Raw genomic sequence first — 22994 nt, 5'->3', positions numbered from 1 at the left:
AATTCTGGAAAGTACTTGGTAACTAAAAAAAAAAAGCGTTGAAGCTCTTTGTAAGATTTTTGAAAATGATTGATTTTTGTTGTCAGAGAGCAACAAACCGTTAAATGGTCCACCAAGCTCATGTTGCTTAGCAATAGCAAAATGTACTTTGGACATTCATGTGTTTTGGTTTATGTTTCCAGCAGCCAGTGGATGTGGTCTTGTTTTTAAATGGGATAGGCCCAACAGTAGGACAAATGGATGTTTTAAAGAGAAATAAATCCTCACAAATTTTTGTGATAATTTAAATCCTCAAGTGGTTCAACCTATGTATCAGGAGAGTACTCAAATATAAAGTCATTGACGTTTTAATTAAGTCATCTGTTAGACTTTATTATTTGAGTCTACATTTAACAAGGAAAGTGATTCACATTGGCCTTTTGAACTGACTATAAATTTTAACCTAACAGGCAAATGCAACAATGTCAAAAAATTGACTGTCAGCTAAGATAATTAAGGTACTACTAAAATGTTTCAGAAAGCATCAACTGCCGTCTATGATATAATTAAAGGGAAAACACCAGAAATCCCTAGAGAAAGCAAAGAGGATGGACAATAACTGCATCAAAAAGTATGCTGAAGGAAAAGATTTTAAGCAGACAACCATCTAGTGAGAAATCAGAACCTTGGTGCTCTTTTCTGTGAAAGGTCTGGGTAAAATGAAACAATAATTACCGCTTTAATCATATTTAAGATACATTTATATTTATTTAATAGTCTGAAAACGTAAATCTTAGCAGGTTTCTTGATCAAATATGTATATTTAAAGTAATACATGTCTTTAGTGAAAAGCTGTAAATGACAATTAGGATATCATAACTGACATGACTAGTTATACTGTACATACATTACAATAGCATCATTATCTATGATCAGTTGTATTAGATATAATACCTGCTAGTGCATGAAGGTTTCAAAGAATATTTCCGTTTGATCGGTTGTGTTGTATGCATTTCAGTATTTTCTCGAAGATCATGTCAGGCAGGAATCAAAGCAGAGTAAACGAATTTTTACTAACTGGATTTCCTGGACTTCACCCAGATTATTATTGTCTTGCTTCAGTTGTATTATTCTTAGTCTATGTGGTGACTGTTGTAGCAAATGTCACAATTCTTTTCTTATTTGCAACTAACCGGAGCCTTCACAAACCCATGTACTACATCATTTTAAATGTGTCAACCTGTGACCTTCTCTTTAGCACAGCAACTTTACCTAAAATCATCAGCAGATACTGGTTTCAATCAGGAAGCATTTCTTTTACTGCCTGTTTTGTCCAAATGTACTTTGTTCACTATTTGGGCTCAGTAAATTCTTTTATATTCTTACTGATGGCTTTTGATAGGTACTGTGCTATCTGTCATCCTCTCCGATATACAATTGTTCTGAAAAACTCCACAGTCCACTTTTTCAGTGTGACTGCATGGACCATTGCTACTATAGCCCCTCTAATGTTAGTCATTAGAGCATATCCTCTTCCTTATTGTGCATCAAATGTAATCAATCACTGTTACTGTGATCATATTGCAATAACAGTTCTGGCTTGTACTGACAGGGCCCCTTATTCTTTTTCTGCTTTTGTGGGCGCAATGATTACACTGCTATTACCCCTTGCATTTATAGTTTTCTCCTATTGTGCTATACTGATAGCAGTAAGTAAGGTAACAGATTCAAAAAATTGTGTAAAGTCTTTGTCCACATGTAGTACTCAATTAATAATAATCTCACTGTATTATATTCCTCGATGTTTTGTGTATTTAGCTAGCCAGGTTGGTATCACATTTAATGCTGACGTGCGAATAGTAATTATAATGCTTTATAGCCTTGTTCCTCCTATGATAAATCCGCTCATTTACTGCCTAAGAGCTAAAGACATCAGAGAGTGTTTGGTGAAACAATTCTGCAGAATAATTGGACACAAAAATGCTCAAGTCTCAGCAGTTAATAACTGACAGATCAATACATCAATTTACTGTCACCATCTTGTTTTTATGTTCAAATATTTACTATCGAAAACCCTGACCTAAAAATGGGTGACTGTTCTAAGAAAAGTGAGTAGTAATCTTTGGCTTGTTTTCTCCAAGAAGTACTACAGATTTCTGTTACTTAATAAAAAGGATGAAAACAGATTTACATATGTTTTGCAGTGTTGTGTTGCTTGTTTACAATAAGGAAATTAAAATATTCCACCTTTAAATCCCTGGAAGGCTAAATTTGCTTTGTTTGCAGAATATGAGGTGAAATGTCTGTAGTATGTTATGTATGTATTCATGTACGGTTATATGTGTGTGTATACATATATATATACAGGGGTTGGACAATGAAACTGAAACACCTGGTTTTAGACCACAATAATTTATTAGTATGGTGTAGGGCCTCCTTTTGCGGCCAATACAGCGTCAATTCGTCTTGGGAATGACATATACAAGTCCTGCACAGTGGTCAGAGAGATTTTAAGCCATTCTTCTTGCAGGTTAGTGGCCAGGTCACTACGTGATACTGGTGGAGGAAAACGTGTCCTGACTCGCTCCTCCAAAACACCCCAAAGTGGCTCAATAATATTTAGATCTGGTGACTGTGCAGGCCATGGGAGATGTTCAACTTCACTTTCATGTTCATCAAACCAATCTTTCACCAGTCTTGCTGTATGTATTGGTGCATTGTCATCCTGATACACGGCACCGCCTTCAGGATACAATGTTTGAACCATTGGATGAACATGGTCCTCAAGAATGGTTCGGTAGTCCTTAGCAGTGACGCGCCCATCTAGCACAAGTATTGGGCCAAGGGAATGCCATGAAATGGCAGCCCAAACCATCACTGATCCACCCCCATGCTTCACTCTGGGCATGCAACATTCTGGGTGGTACGCTTCTTTGGGGCTTCTCCACACCGTAACTCTCCCGGATGTGGGGAAAACAGTAAAAGTGGACTCATCAGAGAACAATACATGTTTCACATTGTCCACAGCCCAAGATTTGCGCTCCTTGCACCATTGAAACCGACGTTTGGCAATGGCATGAGTGACCAAGTGTTTGGCTATAGCAGCCCGGCCGTGTATATTGACCCTGTGGAGCTCTCGGCAGACAGTTCTGGTGGAAACAGGAGAGTTGAGGTGCGCATTTAATTCTGCCCTGATTTGGGCAGCCGTGGTTTTATGTTTTTTTGATACAATCTGGGTTAGCACCCGAATATCCCTTTCAGACAGCTTCCTCTTGCGTCCACAGTTAATCCTGTTGGATGTGCTTCGTCCTTCTTGGTGGTATGCTGACATTACCCTGGATACCGTGGCTCTTGATACATCACAAAGACTTGTTGTCTTGGTCACAGATGCGCCAGCAAGACGTGCACCAACAATTTGTCCTGTTTTGAACTCTGGTATGTCACCTATAATGTTGTGTGCATTTCAGTATTTTGAGCAAAACTGTGCTCTTACCCTGCTAATTTAACCTTTACACTCTGCTCTTACTGGTGCAATGTGCAATCAATGAAGACTGGCTACACTGCTCAAAAAAATAAAGGGAACACTCAAATAACACATCCTAGATCTGAATGAATGAAATATTCTTATTGAATACTTTGTTGTGTGCAAAGTTGAATGTGCTGACAACAAAATTACACAAAAATCATTAACGGAAATCAAATTTATTAACCAATGGAGGTCTGGATTTGGAGTCGAACAAAAAATTAAAGTGGAAAAACACACTACAGGCACATCCAACTTTGATGTAATGTCCTTAAAACAAGTCAAAATGAGGCTCAGTATTGTGTGTGGCCTCCACGTGTCTGTATGATTTCCCTACAACGCCTGGGCATGCTCCTGATGAGATGGCACATGGTCTCCTGAGGGATCTCCTCCCAGACCTGAACTAAAGCATCTGCCAACTCCTGGACAGTCTGTGGTACAACGTGACGTTGGTGGATGGAACGAGACATGTTGTCCCAGATGTGTTCAATCGGATTCAGGTCTGGGGAACGGGCGGGCCAGTCCATAGCTTCAATGTCTTTATTTTGCAGGAACTGCTGACACACTCCAGCCACATGAGGTCTAATATTGTCCTGCATTAGGATGAACCCAGGGCCAACCGCACCAGCATATGGTCTCACAAGGGGTCTGAGGATCTAATCTCGGTACCTAATGGCAGTCAGGCTACCTTTGGCGAGCACATCGAGGGCCCTCCAAAGAAATGCCACCCCACACCATTACTGACCCACTGCCAAACCGGTCATGCTGAAGGATGTTGCAGGCAGCAGATCGCTCTCCACGGTGTCTCCAGACTCCGTCACGTCTGTCACATGTGCTCAGTGTGAACCTGCTTTCATCTGTGAAGAGCACAGGGCGCCATTGGCGAATTTGCCAATCCTGGTGTTCTCTGGCAAATGCCAAGCGTCATGCACGGTGTTGGGCTGTGAGCACAACCCCCATTTGTTGACGTCGGGCCCTCATACCATACTCATGGAGGTGGTTTCTAACCGTTTGTGCAGAAACATGCACATTTGTGGCCTGCTGGAGGTAATTTTGCAGGCCTCTGGCAGTGCTCCTTCTGTTTCTCCTTGCACAAAAGCGGAGGTAGCGGTCCTGTTGCTGGGTTGTTTCCCTCCTAGGGCCTCCTCCATGTCTCCTGGTGTACTGGCCTGTCTCCTGGTAGCGCCTCCAGGCTCTGGACACTACGCTGACAGACACAGCAAACCTTCTTGCCACAACTCTCATTGATGTACCATCCAGGATGAGCTGCACTACCTGAGCCACTTGTGAAGGGTGTAAAGTCCGTCTCATGCTACCATGAGTGTGAAAGCACCACCAACATTCAAAAGTGACCAAAACATCAGCCAGAAAGCATAAGTACTGATAAGTGGTCTGTGGTCCACACCTGCAGAACCACTCCTTTATTGAGTGTTTCTTGCTAATCGCCAAAGATTTCCCCCTGTTGTCTATTCCATTTACACAACAGCATGTGAAATTGATTGTCAATCCGTGTTGCTTCCTAAGTGAACAGTTTGATTTCAAAGAAGTTTGATTTACTTAGAGTTATATTGTGTTGTTTAAGTATTCTCTTTATTTTTTTGAGCAGTGTATATACAGGTCCTTCTCAAAATATTAGCATATTGTGATAAAGTTCATTATTTTCCATAATGTCATGATGAAAATTGAACATTCATATATTTTAGATTCATTGCACACTAACTGAAATATTTCAGGTCTTTTATTGTCTTATTACGGATGATTTTGGCATACAGCTCATGAAAACCCAAAATTCCTATCTCACAAAATTAGCTTATTTCATCCGACCAATAAAAGAAAAGTGTTTTTAATACAAAAAACGTCAACCTTCAAATAATCATGTACAGTTATGCACTTAATACTTGGTCGGGAATCCTTTTGCAGAAATGACTGCTTCAATGCGGCGTGGCATGGAGGCAATCAGCCTGTGGCACTGCTGAGGTCTTATGGAGGCCCAGGATGCTTCAATAGCGGCTTTAGCTCATCCAGAGTGTTGGGTCTTGAGTCTCTCAACGTTCTCTTCACAATATCCCACAGATTCTCTATGGGGTTCAGGTCAGGAGAGTTGGAAGGCCAATTGAGCACAGTTATACCATGGTCAGTAAACCATTTACCAGTGGTTTTGGCACTGTGAGCAAGTGCCAGGTCATGCTGAAAAATGAAATCTTCATCTCCATAAAGCTTTTCAGCAGATGGAAGCATGAAGTGCTCCAAAATTTCCTGATAGCTAGCTACATTGACCCTGCCCTTGATAAAACACAGTGGACCAACACCAGCAGTTGAAACGGCACCCCAGACCATCACTGACTGTGGGTACTTGACACTGGACTTCTGGCATTTTGGCATTTCCTTCTCCCCAGTCTTCCTCCAGACTCTGGCACCTTGATTTCCGAATGACATGCAGAATTTGCTTTCATCCGAAAAAAGTACTTTGGACCACTGAGCAACAGTCCAGTGCTGCTTCTCTGTAGCCCAGGTCAGGCGCTTCTGCCGCTGTTTCTGGTTCAAAAGTGGCTTGACCTGGGGAATGCGGCACCTGTAGCCCATTTCCTGCACACGCCTGTGCACGGTAGCTCTGGATGTTTCTACTCCAGAATCAGTCCACTGCTTCCGCGGGTCCCCCAAGGTTTGGAATCAGCCCTTCTCCACAATCTTCCTCAGGGTCCGGTCACCTCTTCTCGTTGTGCAGCGTTTTCTGCCACACTTTTTCCTTCCCACAGACTTCCCACTGAGGTGCCTTGATACAGCACTCTGGGAACAGCCTATTTGTTCAGAAATTTCTTTCTGTGTCTTACCCTCTTGCTTGAGGGTGTCAATAGTGGCCTTCTGAACAACAGTCAGGTCGGCAGTCTTACCCATGATTGAGGTTTTGAGTGATGAACCAGGCTGGGAGTTTTAAAGGCCTCAGGAATCTTTTGCAGGTGTTTAGAGTTAACTCGTTGATTCAGATGATTAGGTTCATAGCTCGTTTAGAGACCCTTTTAATGATATGCTAATTTTGTGAGATAGGGATTTTGGGTTTTCATGAGCTCTATGCCAAAATCATCCGTATTAAGACAATAAAAGACCTGAAATATTTCAGTTAGTGTGCAATGAATCTAAAATATATGAATTTAAAATTTTCATCATGACATTATGGAAAATAATGAACTTTATCACAATATGCTAATATTTTGAGAAGGACCTGTACATGTACATGAACTTTGCTTGACCTAGCGGGTTGTACTTTGCTTTGAGCGTGTTGCTAAACTACAGTTCTATAAGCTTTAGCTGCGTATTTGCAGGTTATCTACACAATAAACGCAACTGAATTACAGAACATTTGTATGGTTGTTCTGTGGTTCAAAATCCGCAAAGCAGTGTGTGAAACCATTGCATAACATGCTGATTTTATCTGCAAAATATGCATTTGGGAATATGATTACTTTGGTTTGTCATTTGATGGCAACACGGAAAGTGTCACAAGTTTCTTTTGTGCATGTGGCTCCACCACAAGGGCAGCTTGTGCGCCCTCATGTCTTGACCAATGAGTAGCTGTTGCTGTGCATTATCGATCCATTCATTTTCTTCCAATGATCCAATATCTGGGTTAATAGCTCCAGCAAGGAGACTCAAACATCCTTCTGCCTGGCAACACTCTCCAGCTCATTCTGTGAAATCCAAAGGTGTTCACATGCCAGAAGGACAAATGTTTTTAATTTAATTGAATCTTATCATAAACACAACTGTTCTGGTAAGGACTCAGATTTAATGGAGAACATTAGCTAACAAAAAGCATCACGACCACCAAGAAACACAGCAGACATGTCAGGGATAGAGTTGTAGAACATTTCAACCAGGGTTATGGTATGGACAAAAATATTTTCAAGAGTTTGAGCATCTCGGAGGGTACTGTTTAATCTGTCATCTGAAAATGGATAGAGTATGGCACAACCTCAAACCTACCGAGAAAAGGCTGTCCTTCTATTCTAACAAGTCTAGCAATGAGAGGATTAGTAAGAAGCAGCTAAGGGGCCCATGGTAATTTTGTACAGGCTGCAGATATCCAAGCTCAGGTGAGAAAATCTTTTGACAAAATATTTGCACTGCAAAGCACATCAGATGTGTGTTAAAAAATACGACCTTAGTATTTTCCATCAAACAACTTGCATCGCCTGCATCTGACTGCTGATGCTCCATGGCATGGCAACCAGTGATTCTTTCAAATCTTTTCAGTTCAGCCGTGACAGCACTTCTGATAAAACTGTCCAGGATTGGACACTAGTAACATGTCCTGTCTTGCTACACTTCAGCATGAAGCAGGAAATTTGTGCTGAGGGCACCAGAGGATGAGTATTGACTGGTAAGAGGCATCATTGCCTCCCTTAAGTCATGCATTATCAAATCTCTTCTGCCAACATCAATGGAATAAGCTGCTCAGCTCAGATGAGACCAAAATTCTATCATTCAGTATAGATGGTAAAAGCTATGCGTGACAAAAACAAACAATGCTCACTCCACATGAACACACCATCCCCACTATTATACATTATGATGGCATCATAATGCTGTGAGGATGATTTTCTTGACTAAGGACAGAGGAGCTGTTCAAAATAGATAGAATGATGACTGAAGGTAAAATACATAGCAATCCTGGAAGAAAACCTTTTCGAGGCAGTAAAGAACTGGAGCCTGAGGAAGAAGTTCATTTCAGCAGAACAATGACTCTAATCCTACAGCCGGAGCAACAATGCGCTTGTTCAGATCAAAACACATTTACTGTAAAGCCAAAGTCAAGCAGCAGCTGGAGCAGGCTAAGGTGAAACTGGTATGGGATTGCATGAGACACATCACAGGACTAAAGAAAAAGGGAGAACTGCTTCCTGATTGTGACCAGGAAAATGCAGATTATCTTAATCTGCTTTGAACAGATTTGGTAGCCTGACCTCACCTTGTGTTGGACCTGTGACTTGTCCCTCCCCCCACCTCATTACCTCTTTTATTTATTGCTATAACACTGCAGTCTTCAGGGTTCAGGCAACTGAAGCAGCTAATGGCAGCTGGACCTGATGGCATCAACTCTAGAATGCTCAGGATCTGCCCCAATCAGCTGTGTGAAGTCTAACATGTCTATATAACCGTAACATGCAGCTGCAGAGGATTCCCACTTTGTGGAAAACATCCTGCTTGGTTCCCATACCCAAAAAGACACTTTCTACAACTAATACTGACTACAGGCCCATGGCTCTCATCTCACACATCATGATGACCCTAAAAAGACTGGTTCTTACACACATCAGAGTTATGTAAAGTGCACACATAAATCCTGTACAGTTTGCCCACCAGGCACATCGATGTGGACAAAACCCTCATTTACATGCTCCAAAAAGTGCGTGCACACCTGGACACCTGTAGAACATCTTTGAGGATTATGTACTTTAACTTCTCAAGTGCTTTTAATACGCTCCAGCCAGGGCTGCTTACGGAAAAGATGAGTACCATGGAGATGGATTTAGGATTCAATCAAATCATACAGAGTTCAAGTCATACATTTTAAATTAATCCTAATTATCAAACAGTGGAGTGAAATTCAGTTTATTATTCAAACTGGTTATAAAGTTTTCTTAGGAAACCCAGCACACTTTGTTGAGTCAGCGACTTGCAGTATTCACTCCACCTGGATGAGCATGTAGTGACAGTGGGCAGTCGCTTGCATTGACTTTGTAGCAATCCCTTATACTGAGCATGCATGTAGCAACAGGTTAAAGGAAAACTCCTCTTTAATAGGAAGAAACCATCAGCACAACCGGGCTTAGTGTGAGTGGCCATCTGCCACAACTGACTGGGGGTTTGAGAGAACAGAGCAGAGACACACACAAAAAAAAGAAAACACAGAAGCTTTGATCCAGGAGTACTTTCCATGTTAAAGAAAAGTAAAACATTAAAAGCAGTAGTCACTCCTTCATTGGCTTCATTTAGGAGAGAAAAACAGCTAAGCAGATATATTGATTTGGTTTTCAACTCTGCAGTATGAAAGAGATACAGTTAGTGACAGTATAGCTCAGTCAGTAGCTCTGTCTAGGAGAGACAGGGATAAACACTGAAAGACAGGGCCAAGTGTATCATATGTAGAAGGAGAGCATTAAGTTGTTGGCGGCAGCAGCTTGGCTGATGCCCCCCTTCAGAGCCAGGCCAGGTGTAGCTTCTAGGAAGAGAAGAAAAAGAGAGAGAGCATAAAGTTCAAAGTTGGAATAAGAGCAAATACTGCAAAATTGGAGAGTAGTATGAGAATGTAGCAGTGTGAGGGAGAGTTGTCATTATGTCCTCCAGCAGCCTAAACCTGTAACAGCAACACTACAGATAGCTCAGGGGTCAAAGCAGTATATCCTTTATAAGACGTCTGGGATCTTTCCACATCTGTAGAATACAATACTTCTGTGCTCTTTCTATCAAATTGTGGTGGCCGTGCTCTGTTTATTGCAGTGGTTAGAAAAAACAGGATAATAGACTGATTAGGAAGGCAACTTTCACATGAGGTGCGTGCATGTGAACAGACGTGAACTGAGAAAGTTCAGCAGTTGGCACATTTCAGGATGCTCTGTAAACTTTAAATTCCAATAAAATACATTAAGGTTTGTTGTTGGGGACACGTGAAAAAGTTCAAAGGGCACTGTACTGCTAAAGAGCTAAATAAGCAATAACTAATTAGATGTCTTTTACAATAAATTACACATCTTATCAGTAAGTGCATTGATAGTGAATATTCATCCCATATTTCACTTTTAGAGATGTCTTATTTTGAAGCTAACAGTTTATTGAAATGTTTGACTTTAATAAACTGTAATGGTGATGCTTAAAAAAAATGAAGAATTGTGCAGAAATGTTAACATCACAGTTGAGTCAAAAGAGGTTGTAGTGACCTGAGATGATTAAAATAACTTAATAAGCCAGGGCAACAACATGCTGCATTCTAACTCATGAATACTATTATTATTATCTTAATCAATAAAGGGTCATTAGAGAGATAGCAGCAATGATTCATTTGATGAAAGCAAAAACAAAAACATTTAGTCAGAAACCCTCAGAGACTTAGAGATGATGAACAATGACTCCACCTTTATCATGCTGGTTAAAATGAGTTTAAGCAGTCAGCAAACGTGACAGATTCGATTTTCTGCTGCTTTCTTTGTGAAACGCGCTCAAAAACCAAAGAAATAAGTAGAACTTTATAGTTTCTTAATTACTTTGCCAGGGAAGAATGAGAATAATTTTTGATGACAAAACAGTTGATAGGTAAAATGATATTTAGACATTGCTGATGTTTAGTGCTTGGTGAATACATGTAAGCTGTTCATTCCTTCCCAGCGTTGTAAAAGGGTTTCTTCAAGATCATGTCAGACAGGAATCAAACAAGAGTAACTGTATTTATACTTACTGGTTTTCCTGGACTTCACCCAGAATATTACGGTCTTGCTTCAGCTGTATTATTCTTTGTTTATTTTATAACAGTAATGGCAAATACTACAGTTTTTTTCTTATTTGCAACTAACCGGAGCCTTCACAAACCCATGTACTACATCATTTTAAATGTGTCAGCCTGTGACCTTCTCTTTAGCACAGCAACTTTACCTAAAATCATCAGCAGATACTGGTTTCAATCAGGAAGCATTTCTTTTACTGCCTGTTTTGTCCAAATGTACTTTGTTCACTATTTGGGCTCAGTAAATTCTTTTATATTCTTACTGATGGCTTTTGATAGGTACTGTGCTATCTGTCATCCTCTCCGATATACAATTGTTCTGAAAAACTCCACAGTCCACATTCTCAGTGTGACTGCATGGACCATTGCTACTATTGTACCTCTAATGTTAGTCATTAGAGCATATCCTCTTCCTTATTGTGCATCAAATGTAATCAATCACTGTTACTGTGATCATATTGCAATAACAGTTCTGGCTTGTACTGACAGGGCCCCTTATTCTTTTCCTGCTTTTGTGGGTGCAATGATTACACTGCTATTACCCCTTGCATTTATAGTTTTCTCCTATTGTGCTATACTGATAGCAGTAAGTAAGGTAACAGATTCAAAAACCTGTGTAAAGTCTTTGTCCACATGTAGTACTCAGTTAATAATAATCTCACTGTATTATATTCCTCGATGTTTTGTATATTTAGCTAGCCAGGTTGGCATCACATTTAATGCTGATGTGCGAATAGTAATTATAATGCTTTATAGCCTTGTTCCTCCTATGATAAATCCACTCATTTACTGCCTAAGAGCTAAAGACATCAGAGAGTGTTTGGTGAAACAATTCTGCATAAAAATTGGACACCAAAGTGCTTAGGTTTTAGTAGTCAATAATTGATATTCCAGTGGATTGCTTTTATATTCACCTTTTGGTTTTTTATGTCCAAAGATGTCATATGTCCTAAAACCCTTTCCTGAAAATTGATTATTTCAAATAAAAACAGCACAATGGCAGTAAACCCTGGCTTGTTTTATTTTTTATATTTAAGTCACAATATTCTGTTATTTAGTAGGAATACTTAAAACATTTCTGAATATGTTTTCAGTATTTGACTTTATGATTCTGATCTATTTTGCTAAGAAAAGGAACAACATAAAAGCCAATTTATAACACCTTAAAGCCTTTTTTGTGTCTCAATGAAATAAAAAGAAAGCAATCTATTTTTGCAGAAAGATAAGAGAAATGAGTTACAAAGCATATATTATGCTTTTGTGTTTAATGCTACATTTTATATTAAATGAATAAATGCCTGGATTACAGAGATAAAACATTTTAGACATCTTAGCATCCATTTCCCTTCAGAGACAAATGACACCAGAGACTGTTTTCTGTTTTATGACTTGAAAGCATTTATGTTCTGAATAATTATTTTTAAAACACTAATGACATAAATACACCTACATTTACTTTTTCATTTCTTTTGAATTTTATCTAAAATCTGACCAAAACTAAACAAATTATAAAACATATATTCTCTCATATGTCTGTGAAAGGCTCGTGGTTCTGGTAAAACATATGCACTGCCAACAGTGTGCAGCCTTGATAGCAACAGTTGCAGCAAATTCTAGTTTTTGTTTTTGAGCTAACAATTAATTCCTGGTAATATAAAAGCAACACAGGAAGCTCAGTGCAATAATACAGAGTGGAAGCAGAGACTGGGGACTTGGAGTTGGACTTGTTCATCACCCAGGCTGAAGTCACCGAGTTGACTTCAGGCTGGATTAGATCTGCCCTGAGTACCTCAAGTCTTTGGAAGTGTTGGGGCTGTTGTGGCTGACACGTCTCTTCAACATTGTGTGGCGGTCAGGGACAGTGCCTCTGGACTGGCAGATCATGGTGGTGGTCACCTTCACAAGAAGGACCAGAGGGTGTGTTCCAACTACAGGGGGATCACACTTCTCAGCCTCTCTGGTAAAGCCTATACCAGGATGTGGAGAGGAGAGCCCCGCTGATAGTTGAACCTCGGCTTCAAGGGGAGCAATGTAGTTCATGACCATGTTCCTTGTGATGCCTTGTGGGGGACACTCCAGGAGCATGGAATTGGAGGCCCTTTGGGCCATCCAGGCTCTACACAACTGGAGCAGGAGTTTGGTTCTCATTGCCAGAACTAAGTCTGACCTGTTTCCGGTGCATGTTGGACTTCGGCAGGACTACCCTTTGTTACCGGTCCAGTTCATAACTTTTATGGAGTTCAAGTATCTTGGGGTCTTGTTCACGAATGAGGGGAGAATGGAGCAGGAGATTGTCAGATGGATTGGTGTGGCTGCTGCAGTAATGAGAACACTGTGCCAGTCTGTTGTGGTGAAGAGAGAGCTTAGCCAAAACGTAAAGCTCTAGATTTATCAGTCAGTCTACGTTCCTACACTCACCTATGGGCATGAACTTTGGGTCATGACTGAAAGAACAATTTCCTTGATACAAGCAGCTGAAATGAGCTTCCTCCGCAGGGTGACACCCTCAGAGATTGGGTGAGGAGCTCGGCCATCTGGGAGGAGCTCGGAATAGAGCCACTGATCCTCCACATTGAGAGGAGTCAGGTGAGGTTGCTCAGTCTTCTGTTTTGAATGCCTTCTGGATGCCTCGCCCGGAAGGTGTTCCAGGCACGTCCCACCAGGAGGAAATAAAAAGTGGAAGACGATGACAACAAGAAATGCTTCATTTCAGCAGTGGCTCCTTTGTGACGGTTTGGTACAGCTCTACTCGCTTTTTAAACTTGTCCAAGTCACGGTTATGTGAAACCATTACTATTTTTAGCACCTGCTTGCTTGCAGTTCGAGCTGTGCCAACCCATGCTAAAACTGCAGTGTTATCTTCCACCTCTTACACTCTGAGTCAGACAAAAGTTATAGACCAAACATCAGGCCCTCCATTGTTTTTGTGTTTGTGTCACATACAAATCACATCACATTGCTTTTTTGGTCTGTGGGGCCACCATGCTATTGACAATTAACAAATCAATTGGGTATTGAGATGGTACTTAATTGTGATGAAAACTAACCAGACCGTGTAGAGTAGAACAGACCCGAGAAGAACCATGCTGAGAAGGTACTAAAGGAAGAAGGTTATTAGTGATTTCATCTAGGAAGGAAAAACAACAAAACACATAAGCTCCAAGCCATTTGTAAAATCTGGTTTAAACTTTTACTCCAGTGTCAGTGGGGCTTTAGGATGACCTGCTTCTCCAACTCCCTGGATTCTCAGTGAGGGACAGTGATCATCCACTTTTGGCTGTGTGACTGTTTCTGAGTTCTCTGAAGTGGAACCTGCCCCTTAAAACTCCTGTGTTTCCTGAAGTGGGTGGGGATTATACATCTCCATCAGATACTTTTCTCTAATTCCCAGAAGATGTTGCAAATTAATTCCTTCTATCATAAACTGATTAATGTGCCCATTGAGATGGTCCAGGATGACCCACGTCAGTCAATGACTCCTATTCTTTAAGCTCGTCCATGGTGATCTGCCCAGAACTGAACTGAAGACTGGTTCTTCAGCTGCCCTCCAGACCTTAAATCAATACCTGTGGTTTCTGAATTGCCCTCAAGGGGTCCTTCACTGGATACATGGACCCATTCTTCAGAGTACCTTAGGTCCTGCTTCCCTGGGTTGAAATCTGTAGCTCCATCACCAAGTCCTACAGCCTTCAGTGTGTTCTCCTGAGCTTCTTCATTGATCTAGGTTTGCCTACAATATCCTCCTGAACCTCTCCTTAGCCTCTTTGTTGGCAACCACCAGTTCATTTTTCAGAGCTTTGACATTAGTGCCTGTAGCCTTCAGATTCCCCTCCAGAACTCTCGTGTTGGACGGTATACTCTTGGCACCAGTCTTTAGAGTCTCTTTACAAGAACCTTTTGCCTCCAGACTGCCCATTAGAACACTGCATTTTGTAGGGATGGCTGAACTCCTGTCTAAAATCTGTGTCCAGATGAATGCAGTTTGTGCAAGAAGAAATTACAGAGAACAAAAACAAAGAAAGGAATACTTCCAGTGTTGCGAAAATATGTTCTAAGGAAACAGGCGCAACATGGTAAATACGATCGGTTGTTGGAATCAAATTCACATAGAACCTTTATTTTAACAATCTGCATTTGGTTAGTTTCTGTTATCTTACATTTTATGTAGCATCCATGCCTTAATAAAACATTGCTTGTAATTCAACACAATAGTCTTTCAGTCTAGATGCAAGTTATGCAAGGTGCATAAGTTTACATATTAACCCTATTTTTTAAGGAACTAGGGATGATAGGAAAAGATACAATGAAAATATCTGAGATCTTTTATGGATCATTTGGGAACAAGACCCCTTGAGAATGCACCTGGTTGGATATAACAAGCTGATATTAGCCGTCAACCAGCCTTTGCTCAGAGGCTTTACCTGCTGAGCTGCCTTACTGAGGTAAGACTTGCAATTTTATTAGCTTTTTGCATATAACATAATCAGTTACTACGAGGGACAACAGAATGTATGTAATATGTGAAAGCATATGAGCAAAGTATATTTCAATGGCAAATTCTCATACTGGACAGTTTGGTTGTAAAATTGATGACAGCAGCATTATTATATATATAAATGTTATTTATCAGTAATAATTATTTATATTTTTAAGATTTACTGGTTTACTAAAACATGTAATACATGTAATGTAATATGTCTAAAACATTTTATATAGAAAAGCTATAAATTCTATTTTAATATTAACTGAACACTTTAACAAATTAAGAGATATGATAAAGAATACATAAAAATTAACCATAATTTACTGATATTTTCGGTGTGTTTCAAATACAAGCAATGACATATAAACCTATAACCATTCTTTACAGGGATATGAGATAATGGTGCTCAATTCAAACATCACAAGGATACGAAGCTTTATCATCCTTGGGTTCCCTGGACTCTCGCCGTCGTACTATGGCCCTGTAGCAGCAGTGATTTTTCTTGTCTACCTCGCTATTCTTGTAGGAAATATTTTCATTTTAGCTTTTGTCATTACTGAAAAATCCCTTCAAAAACCTAGATACTTGGTATTTTGTCACCTTGCATTAACTGATTTGTCATTTGGCACCGTTACACTACCAAAGATCATATCAAAATATTGGTTCGGAAATAACATCATTTCATTTTCTGGGTGTTTTACACAGATGTTCTTTGTTCACTATTTAGGGTCAGTGATGTCTTTTATGTTACTGGTAATGGCTCTTGATAGATTTATTGCAATATGTGTTCCACTGCGGTATCCTGTCCTTATCACAAACAACATTATACTCGCTCTTTGTGGATCTGCTTGGTTTATACCACTGCCTTTGATGATGATCATAGTATTCCAAGCCCTTAGTTTACCTTACTGTCACTCAAATATTATTCCACAGTGTTACTGTGACCACATTTCATTAACAAATCAAGCATGTGGAAATGATCTGAAAAATGTGCAGGTTATTGCTCTCTGTACTGCAATGTTTTGTCTCTTGGTGCCTCTTGCATTTGTCTTGATTTCCTATATTTCTGTTATTACTGTCATTTTAAAAATGTCGAATTCTGCAGGGCGCAGCAGAACTCTAGCAACTTGTACTCCACAAATATTCATAACATGCCTTTTCTATCTCCCCAGGTGCTTTGTGTATGTAGCTAACACTGTTGGATTTAATTTTAGTATAGATGTTCGCATTTTATTAATTCTGCTGTACAGCCTACTTCCTGCTGCTGTCAATCCAATAATATACTGTTTCAAGACTCAAGATATAAAGCATACTTTGATGAAGAAAATAAAAACAGCTAAAATTAGAGTAGAGTTAAAAATCTGGACACATTAATTAACTTAGATCAGGAAGTTTGATGATACAACAGAAAAGAAGTACATGTGGTAGCTATTTATTCTGTAGGTGAATTAAATATTTGTTTGTTCAGATATGTTTTTACCATGATGTTTGCATTCATGTCTCACTTGGACTTATAATTTACTCTTTGTGTGTTTTTGTCTTACAAGTCCAAAAAGGGAAATAAAATAAACTCTTTACTTAAAAAAACCCACATATTTTTAATATGTAGCAGTGTAAACAGTACAATGTCACAGATCTGGTGCAAGCTAAATTCCTTTTTCAGATAACCATTTTCAGTTAGTCAAACCAGTCACATGGAAACCAAATTACCTTACAGTGAGATATGAGATGATCTGTTTTTCTTGTAGTAAGAACTCTGTTATTAGTAAGAAAGTCTGAATTTGAAAGTATCAATATGATTTTTTATATGTTATCCCATGCACCCTTTTTGTGGTTCCTACAGCACAAACGCTAAAGTAATATACTGATGTCCAAAGCATTGCTTGACTTTGTATTCTGTCACTACGAGATTCATTGATAAAGCACCCTAAAAAACATGATAAAAGAACCGCTGTTAGTCCACCAACAGTTTTCCTTACAAAGGAAACAATGATCCAGTCTTTAACCAAATTGTTCTTTCAAATATCACTTCCTATCATATTCCTAGATTTCTCCATTTGGAGTGCAACAATAATTAAATATACAGGGGTTGGACAATGAAACTGAAACACCTGGTTTTAGACCACAATAATTTATTAGTCTGGTGTAGGGCCTCCTTTTGCGGCCAATACAGCATCAACTCATCTTGGGAATGACATATACAAGTCCTGCACAGTGGTCAGAGGGATTTTAAGCCATTCTTCTTGCAGGATAGTGGCCAGGTCTCTACATGATACTGGTGGAGGAAAACGTTTCCTGACTCGCTTCTCCAAAACACCCCAAAGTGGCTCAATAATATTTAGATCTGGTGACTGTGCAGGCCATGGGAGATGTTCAACTTCACTTTCATGTTCATCAAACCAATCGTTCACCAGTCATGCTGTGTATTGGTGCATTGTCATCCTGATACACGGCACCGTCTTCAGGATACAATGTTTGAACCATTGGATGCACATGGTCCTCAAGAATGGTTCGGTAGTCCTTGGCAGTGACGCCCCATCTGGCACAAGTATTGGGCCAAGGGAATGCCATGATATGGCACCCCAAACCATCACTGATCCACCCCCATGCTTCACTCTGGGCATGCAACAGTCTGGGTGGTACGCTTCTTTGGGGCTTCTCCACACCGTAACTCTCCCTGATGTGGGGAAAACAGTAAAGGTGGACTCATCAGAGAACAATACATGTTTCACATTGTCCACAGCCCAAGATTTGCGCTCCTTGCACCATTGAAACCGACGTTTGGCATTGGCATGAGTGACCAAATGTTTGGCTATAGCAGCCCGGCCGTGTATATTGACCGTGTGGAGCTTCAGACGGACAGTTCTGGTGGAAACAGGAGAGTTGAGGTGCACATTTAATTCTGCCGTGATTTGGGCAGCCGTGGTTTTATGTTTTTTGGATACAATCCGGGTTAGCACCCGAACATCCCTTTCAGACAGCTTCCTCTTGCGTCCACAGTTAATCCTGTTGGATGTGGTTCGTCCTTCTTGGTGGTATGCTGACATTACCCTGGATACCGTGGCTCTTGATACATCACAAAGACTTGCTGTCTTGGTCACAGATGCGCCAGCAAGACGTGCACCAACAATTTGTCCTCTTTTGAACTCTGGTATGTCACCCATAATGTTGTGTGCATTTCAATATTTTGAGCAAAACTGTGCTCTTACCCTGCTAATTGAACCTTCACACTCTGCTCTTACTGGTGCAATGTGCAATCAATGAAGACTGGCTACCAGGCTGGTCCAATTTAGCCATGAAACCTCCCACACTAAAATCACAGGTGTTTCAGTTTCATGGTCCAACCCCTGTATTTAACATTAACAAAAATATTATAGTCAAACGTAAATGTACCCTGTGCCTGATGTAAATAGGCATCCAGTATGTAGATTAAAACATGATATAAACACAACAATTAAATATTAAAATTTAAAACAAATAAATTGTGATTAAATATAAACAAAGTTGTGGTTACTCAAGTTAAAAGGTTCAATTTCATGTAAAAAATATCTAATGCGGACAGTTTTGTTTCTCAAAGAAAGTTCTTTCTTTACCTCATGATTAAAGGTAAGACATGATGAGAGCTGCCTGGCAGTTTGCTGCATAGAATTCTACTGGTGTGATGTGATGAATAAAATGTTTGAACCAATTGTTGTGTTTCTGATTGAGGCAGCTCCTCTAACCATTCTGCTCATTTGATAAATACTCCTATATGTTACAAATGTTTCCTCAAGTTAGAAAAGTATTTTTCTTTAAAATATGACAGTAATGGAAACTATGTTTTTTCACCTACGATTGTGAGTAGATGTTTTTATAATGATTCTAAAGTTTTATGGTTTGTCAAGTTATTAAAGCATGAATACTGTGAGAAAGCATCACCAAGGAAAAGTAGGTCTTTGCTGTCCCACTGTCAGGATGTGACATTTTGGACTTTGTGTTTTGTTTTGTTTACTAATTATCATATTTCTCCAGCCCCTCTGGTTAGGTTGTGTTTACTTATTGTTTACATTGTGTTTGTTTACATCCTAGTCCTTGTGTTCTCTGCTTCCCTTCCTGTCTGTTCAGTCTGTGTGGTGTTAGGTTTCATTACTCTGTAATCTGGTTTGCTTTATGGGTTCCTTGTTCGTTCTTAGATTTGGTGTTTCTTATGTTCCCTTCAGTTTCTCAGTTTCCTTCAGTTCATGTTTATCCCTGATTCTTATGCTTTATTTTTATCTTTGTTTATAGTTTTGTTTTAGGTCTGCTCGGTGTCTTGTTAATTACTTGTATTAGGTTCACTTGTTCCCTCTGCCTTCCTGCCTCCTTGCCTCACTTGTCCTTAGTTCCTTTGATTACCTGCCTTTGTTTTCTCTCTGCATATTAGTTGGTTTGTTTCATTATGTTTTTGTGGGTTCCTTGCATTACAACTTGACCCTTTATCCTCGTCCCTGCCTTGAGTCTCCATGTTCCTGCATTGTCTGTAATGTAAGTTTTTGGATCTCAACCCTGTTCAGTACCTGCAGTGTTTTGTTACGTTTTGACTTTTTTTTTATTAAAGCTGAGAGACTGCTTTTTGAAATGCTGCTTCCAAGCTCTTGTCTGCGCTTCGGTCCACTCCAAAACCCCACCGTGACACCCACTTGAAAGTGAATCTTGGATAAATCTAATTTCTTCTATATTGTACTAAAACATCTGAAGAGATGAAGTATGATAACCTTTTTGCCACAAGATGTCTGAGAAAATCATCTTTAGCTTGAGAAAAATCTTGTAAACCTTCGTAGATTCTTGCAGGGAAAAACTCAGATGTCAGAGTAATTAAAATTAAGAAAAGCAAACCCAAAAGGTAAAGCATTGTGAAAATAAACACCAATGGGAGAGCAATCTTTGATGGAAATAAGAGGCTTTATCCTGGAACACAACAGCCAAAAACAATAAGCTCTCTTAGAGAGTTTTCAGTCAAGAAAAAGATTTTAAGAAGATATTCAGATAAAAAGCCTTTATTTCTTCAGATTTTTCAATCACTAAACTAGACTTCTGACAGATGGCCAAGCAGAGACCTCCCCATGAAATGCATGCATAATCTGCTGAGTCTGCACATTTCAGCATAATGTAATGATGCTTTCCACTTCATATGGTGTGTTTTATAGTTTAAATTCCTCTGGTCATGTTACCATTTCTTGTAATTATATGCTTTAATAATTTTATTTTAGTGCTTTACAACCAACAGAGCTTCTGAGACTTGATTATCAATACAACCTTTGTTGCATTGTAATTCAGAACAAGGATGGAAATGATCTATAAAAATTTACAATCTATAATACAAAAATCAGAAGCCAATGTCTGGTCTATTTCTCTGAAAGCCGATCAACTTTGTATAAATTAATTTTTGACTTCGAAAGCCCCCACCACATCCACCTGAGATCTGACTTTGCAGACTGAGCTGATCCTTCCTACAGGAATTGTTCTTGTTGGTTGCTCAATTGCACCCCATGGGAAGAGCAGGATCCCTCTAAGACACATGTAAGATCTATCTCAGCTCCTGCCAAGATAAGGTCCAGGTTTTGAGGTGGTGGTAGTAGCTGTATCCATCCATCTTAAATTTTTACTAAGATTTTGACCAAATTCATTTATTTAACATAGATCTCCATCACGTTTAACACCCATTTGATTATTAGAAGAACTTTCATACATTTAAAGCTTTGTGATACATTCCTTTCTTCTTAAAGCTTTGTGGTTTGTATGTGAATTATTAGCTGCATCAACCATTTTGTGAAAATGCTGAATACTAATGAAACAAGGATAAAATATTTTTTCATCTTAGGATTTCCAGGAATTTTGCCAGAGTATTATGGACCTGTATCTGCTCTGCTTTTCCTATTTTACTTGGCTATAACAATGGGAAACATTTTCGTTTTAGTATTTGTAAAATGTGAACGCTCACTTCAAAAACAAACTTATTACATCTTTTGCCACTTGGCATTAACTGACTTATTATTTGGAACTGTAACTCTGCCAAAAGCTATATCAAAATACTGGTTTAATGACAGCATTATTTCATTTTACAGCTGTCTTGTTCAAATGTTCTTTGTTCATTTAATTGGTGCAGCTCATTCTTTTATTCTGATGGTGATGGCCCTTGACCGTTGTATAGCAATTTGCATTCCACTGCGTTATAATTCACTGTTTAGTAATAAAACTGTTTCTGTGCTTTGTGGAATTTCATGGCTTGTGCCAACAATGTTTATGGTTGCCATTATGTATGAAATTTTGAGAGTCCCTTTTTGTAATTCAAATATAATTGTCCAGTGCTACTGTGACCACATGTCAATATCAAATCTTGGATGTGATCATGTACGAGAAGTTAAGATTGTTGCATTGGTTCTTGCCATGATTAGTTTGTTGTTGCCACTGGGATTTATTATCTTATCCTTTTTTGTCATCATTGCTGTTGTTTTGAGAATATCTTCCATTAGAGGCTGCATAAAGACTCTGTCTACCTGCACCCCACAGCTTATCATCACATGTCTGTACTATTTGCCAAGATGCTTTTATTATTTGGCAAATTTTGTGGGATACTCTTTCAGTGTTCCTGTTCAAATAGTTATAGTAATGTTGTACAGTCACATACCTGCCGCTGTAAACCCACTAATATACTGTATGCAAACAAAGGATATCAAAGAAAAATTAAAAAAGAAGTTGTTCTCCTGGAAAATCGATAGCACCACAAAACCCATGCAGGACAAAACATGGCAGTAAGTCAGAAACTGTGTTTATTTTTCCTTAACCCTGTGAAATTGTTGTAGTGGTTCCTGATATTGATTGATATTGATTTTAAGATAATAATAATAAAAAATACTACATCAGACTTTGTTGTATTTCACATCTGAACTCAATTTTATTTCAACTTTTTTATGGATTCATACTTTGCCATTTACCAATTTAATCATTTTGTCTCTTTGCACATTAAATCAAAACTTAACAGAAGCTTTAATAGAGCTACATTTGTTGAAAAACAATCTCTTGCCTAAAGACAAAATGAACTGCACAAACAGGTGTAACAGGAAAACTCTGTAAGGTTTGATACTGCAGTGTGAACAATGTAACTTCATACAAAATCCTAAAGAATTTTCAATAAAAATATATTTCCAGAAACTTTTGCAGAGAAGATTATACATATATTCAAACAAAAAGAAAAGATAAGTAATTAAGCAAGGTAAATAGTATGTGTTAATGGAAGGCTACACCAAAGCTGTTAAAAATATATTTGGTAAAACTTGCAAAATGTTTTAAATAAATACATGAAAAGTCAGAGGTAAATGTGTCAGGATGTGAGATTTTGGACTTTGTTTGTGGTTTGGTGTTTTTGTTTTACTAGATGCTCTTGTTTGAAGTTTTGTATTCTTGTTCATCACTTTGTGTTCTGACAATTCTGGTTTCCTTTTGCCTCCCTGTCTGTTCTCCTCATCATTAGTTTTCCTCTTTTAGTTGTCAATTAC

General features: G+C 39.1%; 4 protein-coding genes across 4 annotated transcripts; all 4 read left to right on the top strand.

Moving 5' to 3' along the window:
• Positions 1-1013: 1013 nt before the first annotated feature.
• On the top strand, positions 1014-2534 carry LOC124884529 (olfactory receptor 2AT4-like; the record flags this gene model as incomplete). Its single annotated transcript, XM_047392481.1, has 2 exons — positions 1014-1918; positions 2510-2534. Coding segments are annotated over exons 1-2 (930 nt in total), but the record flags the coding sequence as incomplete, so codon positions are not given.
• An 8374-nt stretch (positions 2535-10908) lies between these two features.
• LOC124884691 (olfactory receptor 1-like) lies at positions 10909-11862 on the top strand. Its single transcript, XM_047392745.1, has one exon. It carries the CDS (start codon positions 10909-10911, stop codon positions 11860-11862), a length of 954 nt encoding a protein of 317 aa, XP_047248701.1.
• Positions 11863-15879: 4017 nt separating this feature from the next.
• On the top strand, positions 15880-16854 carry LOC124884489 (olfactory receptor 51E2-like). Its single transcript, XM_047392426.1, has one exon. It carries the CDS (start codon positions 15880-15882, stop codon positions 16852-16854), a length of 975 nt encoding a protein of 324 aa, XP_047248382.1.
• Positions 16855-21273: 4419 nt separating this feature from the next.
• On the top strand, positions 21274-22254 carry LOC124884690 (olfactory receptor 2AT4-like). Its single transcript, XM_047392744.1, has one exon. The coding sequence runs from the start codon at positions 21274-21276 to the stop codon at positions 22252-22254; it is 981 nt and encodes a 326-aa protein (XP_047248700.1).
• The last annotated feature ends 740 nt before the right edge of the window (positions 22255-22994 follow it).

This window comes from Girardinichthys multiradiatus, chromosome 18 (assembly GCF_021462225.1).
Source record: "Girardinichthys multiradiatus isolate DD_20200921_A chromosome 18, DD_fGirMul_XY1, whole genome shotgun sequence".
Classification (NCBI taxonomy): Eukaryota; Metazoa; Chordata; class Actinopteri; order Cyprinodontiformes; family Goodeidae; genus Girardinichthys; species Girardinichthys multiradiatus.
Note: the sequence above shows the minus strand (reverse complement) of the source record. Positions and strands in the feature narration are given on the sequence as shown.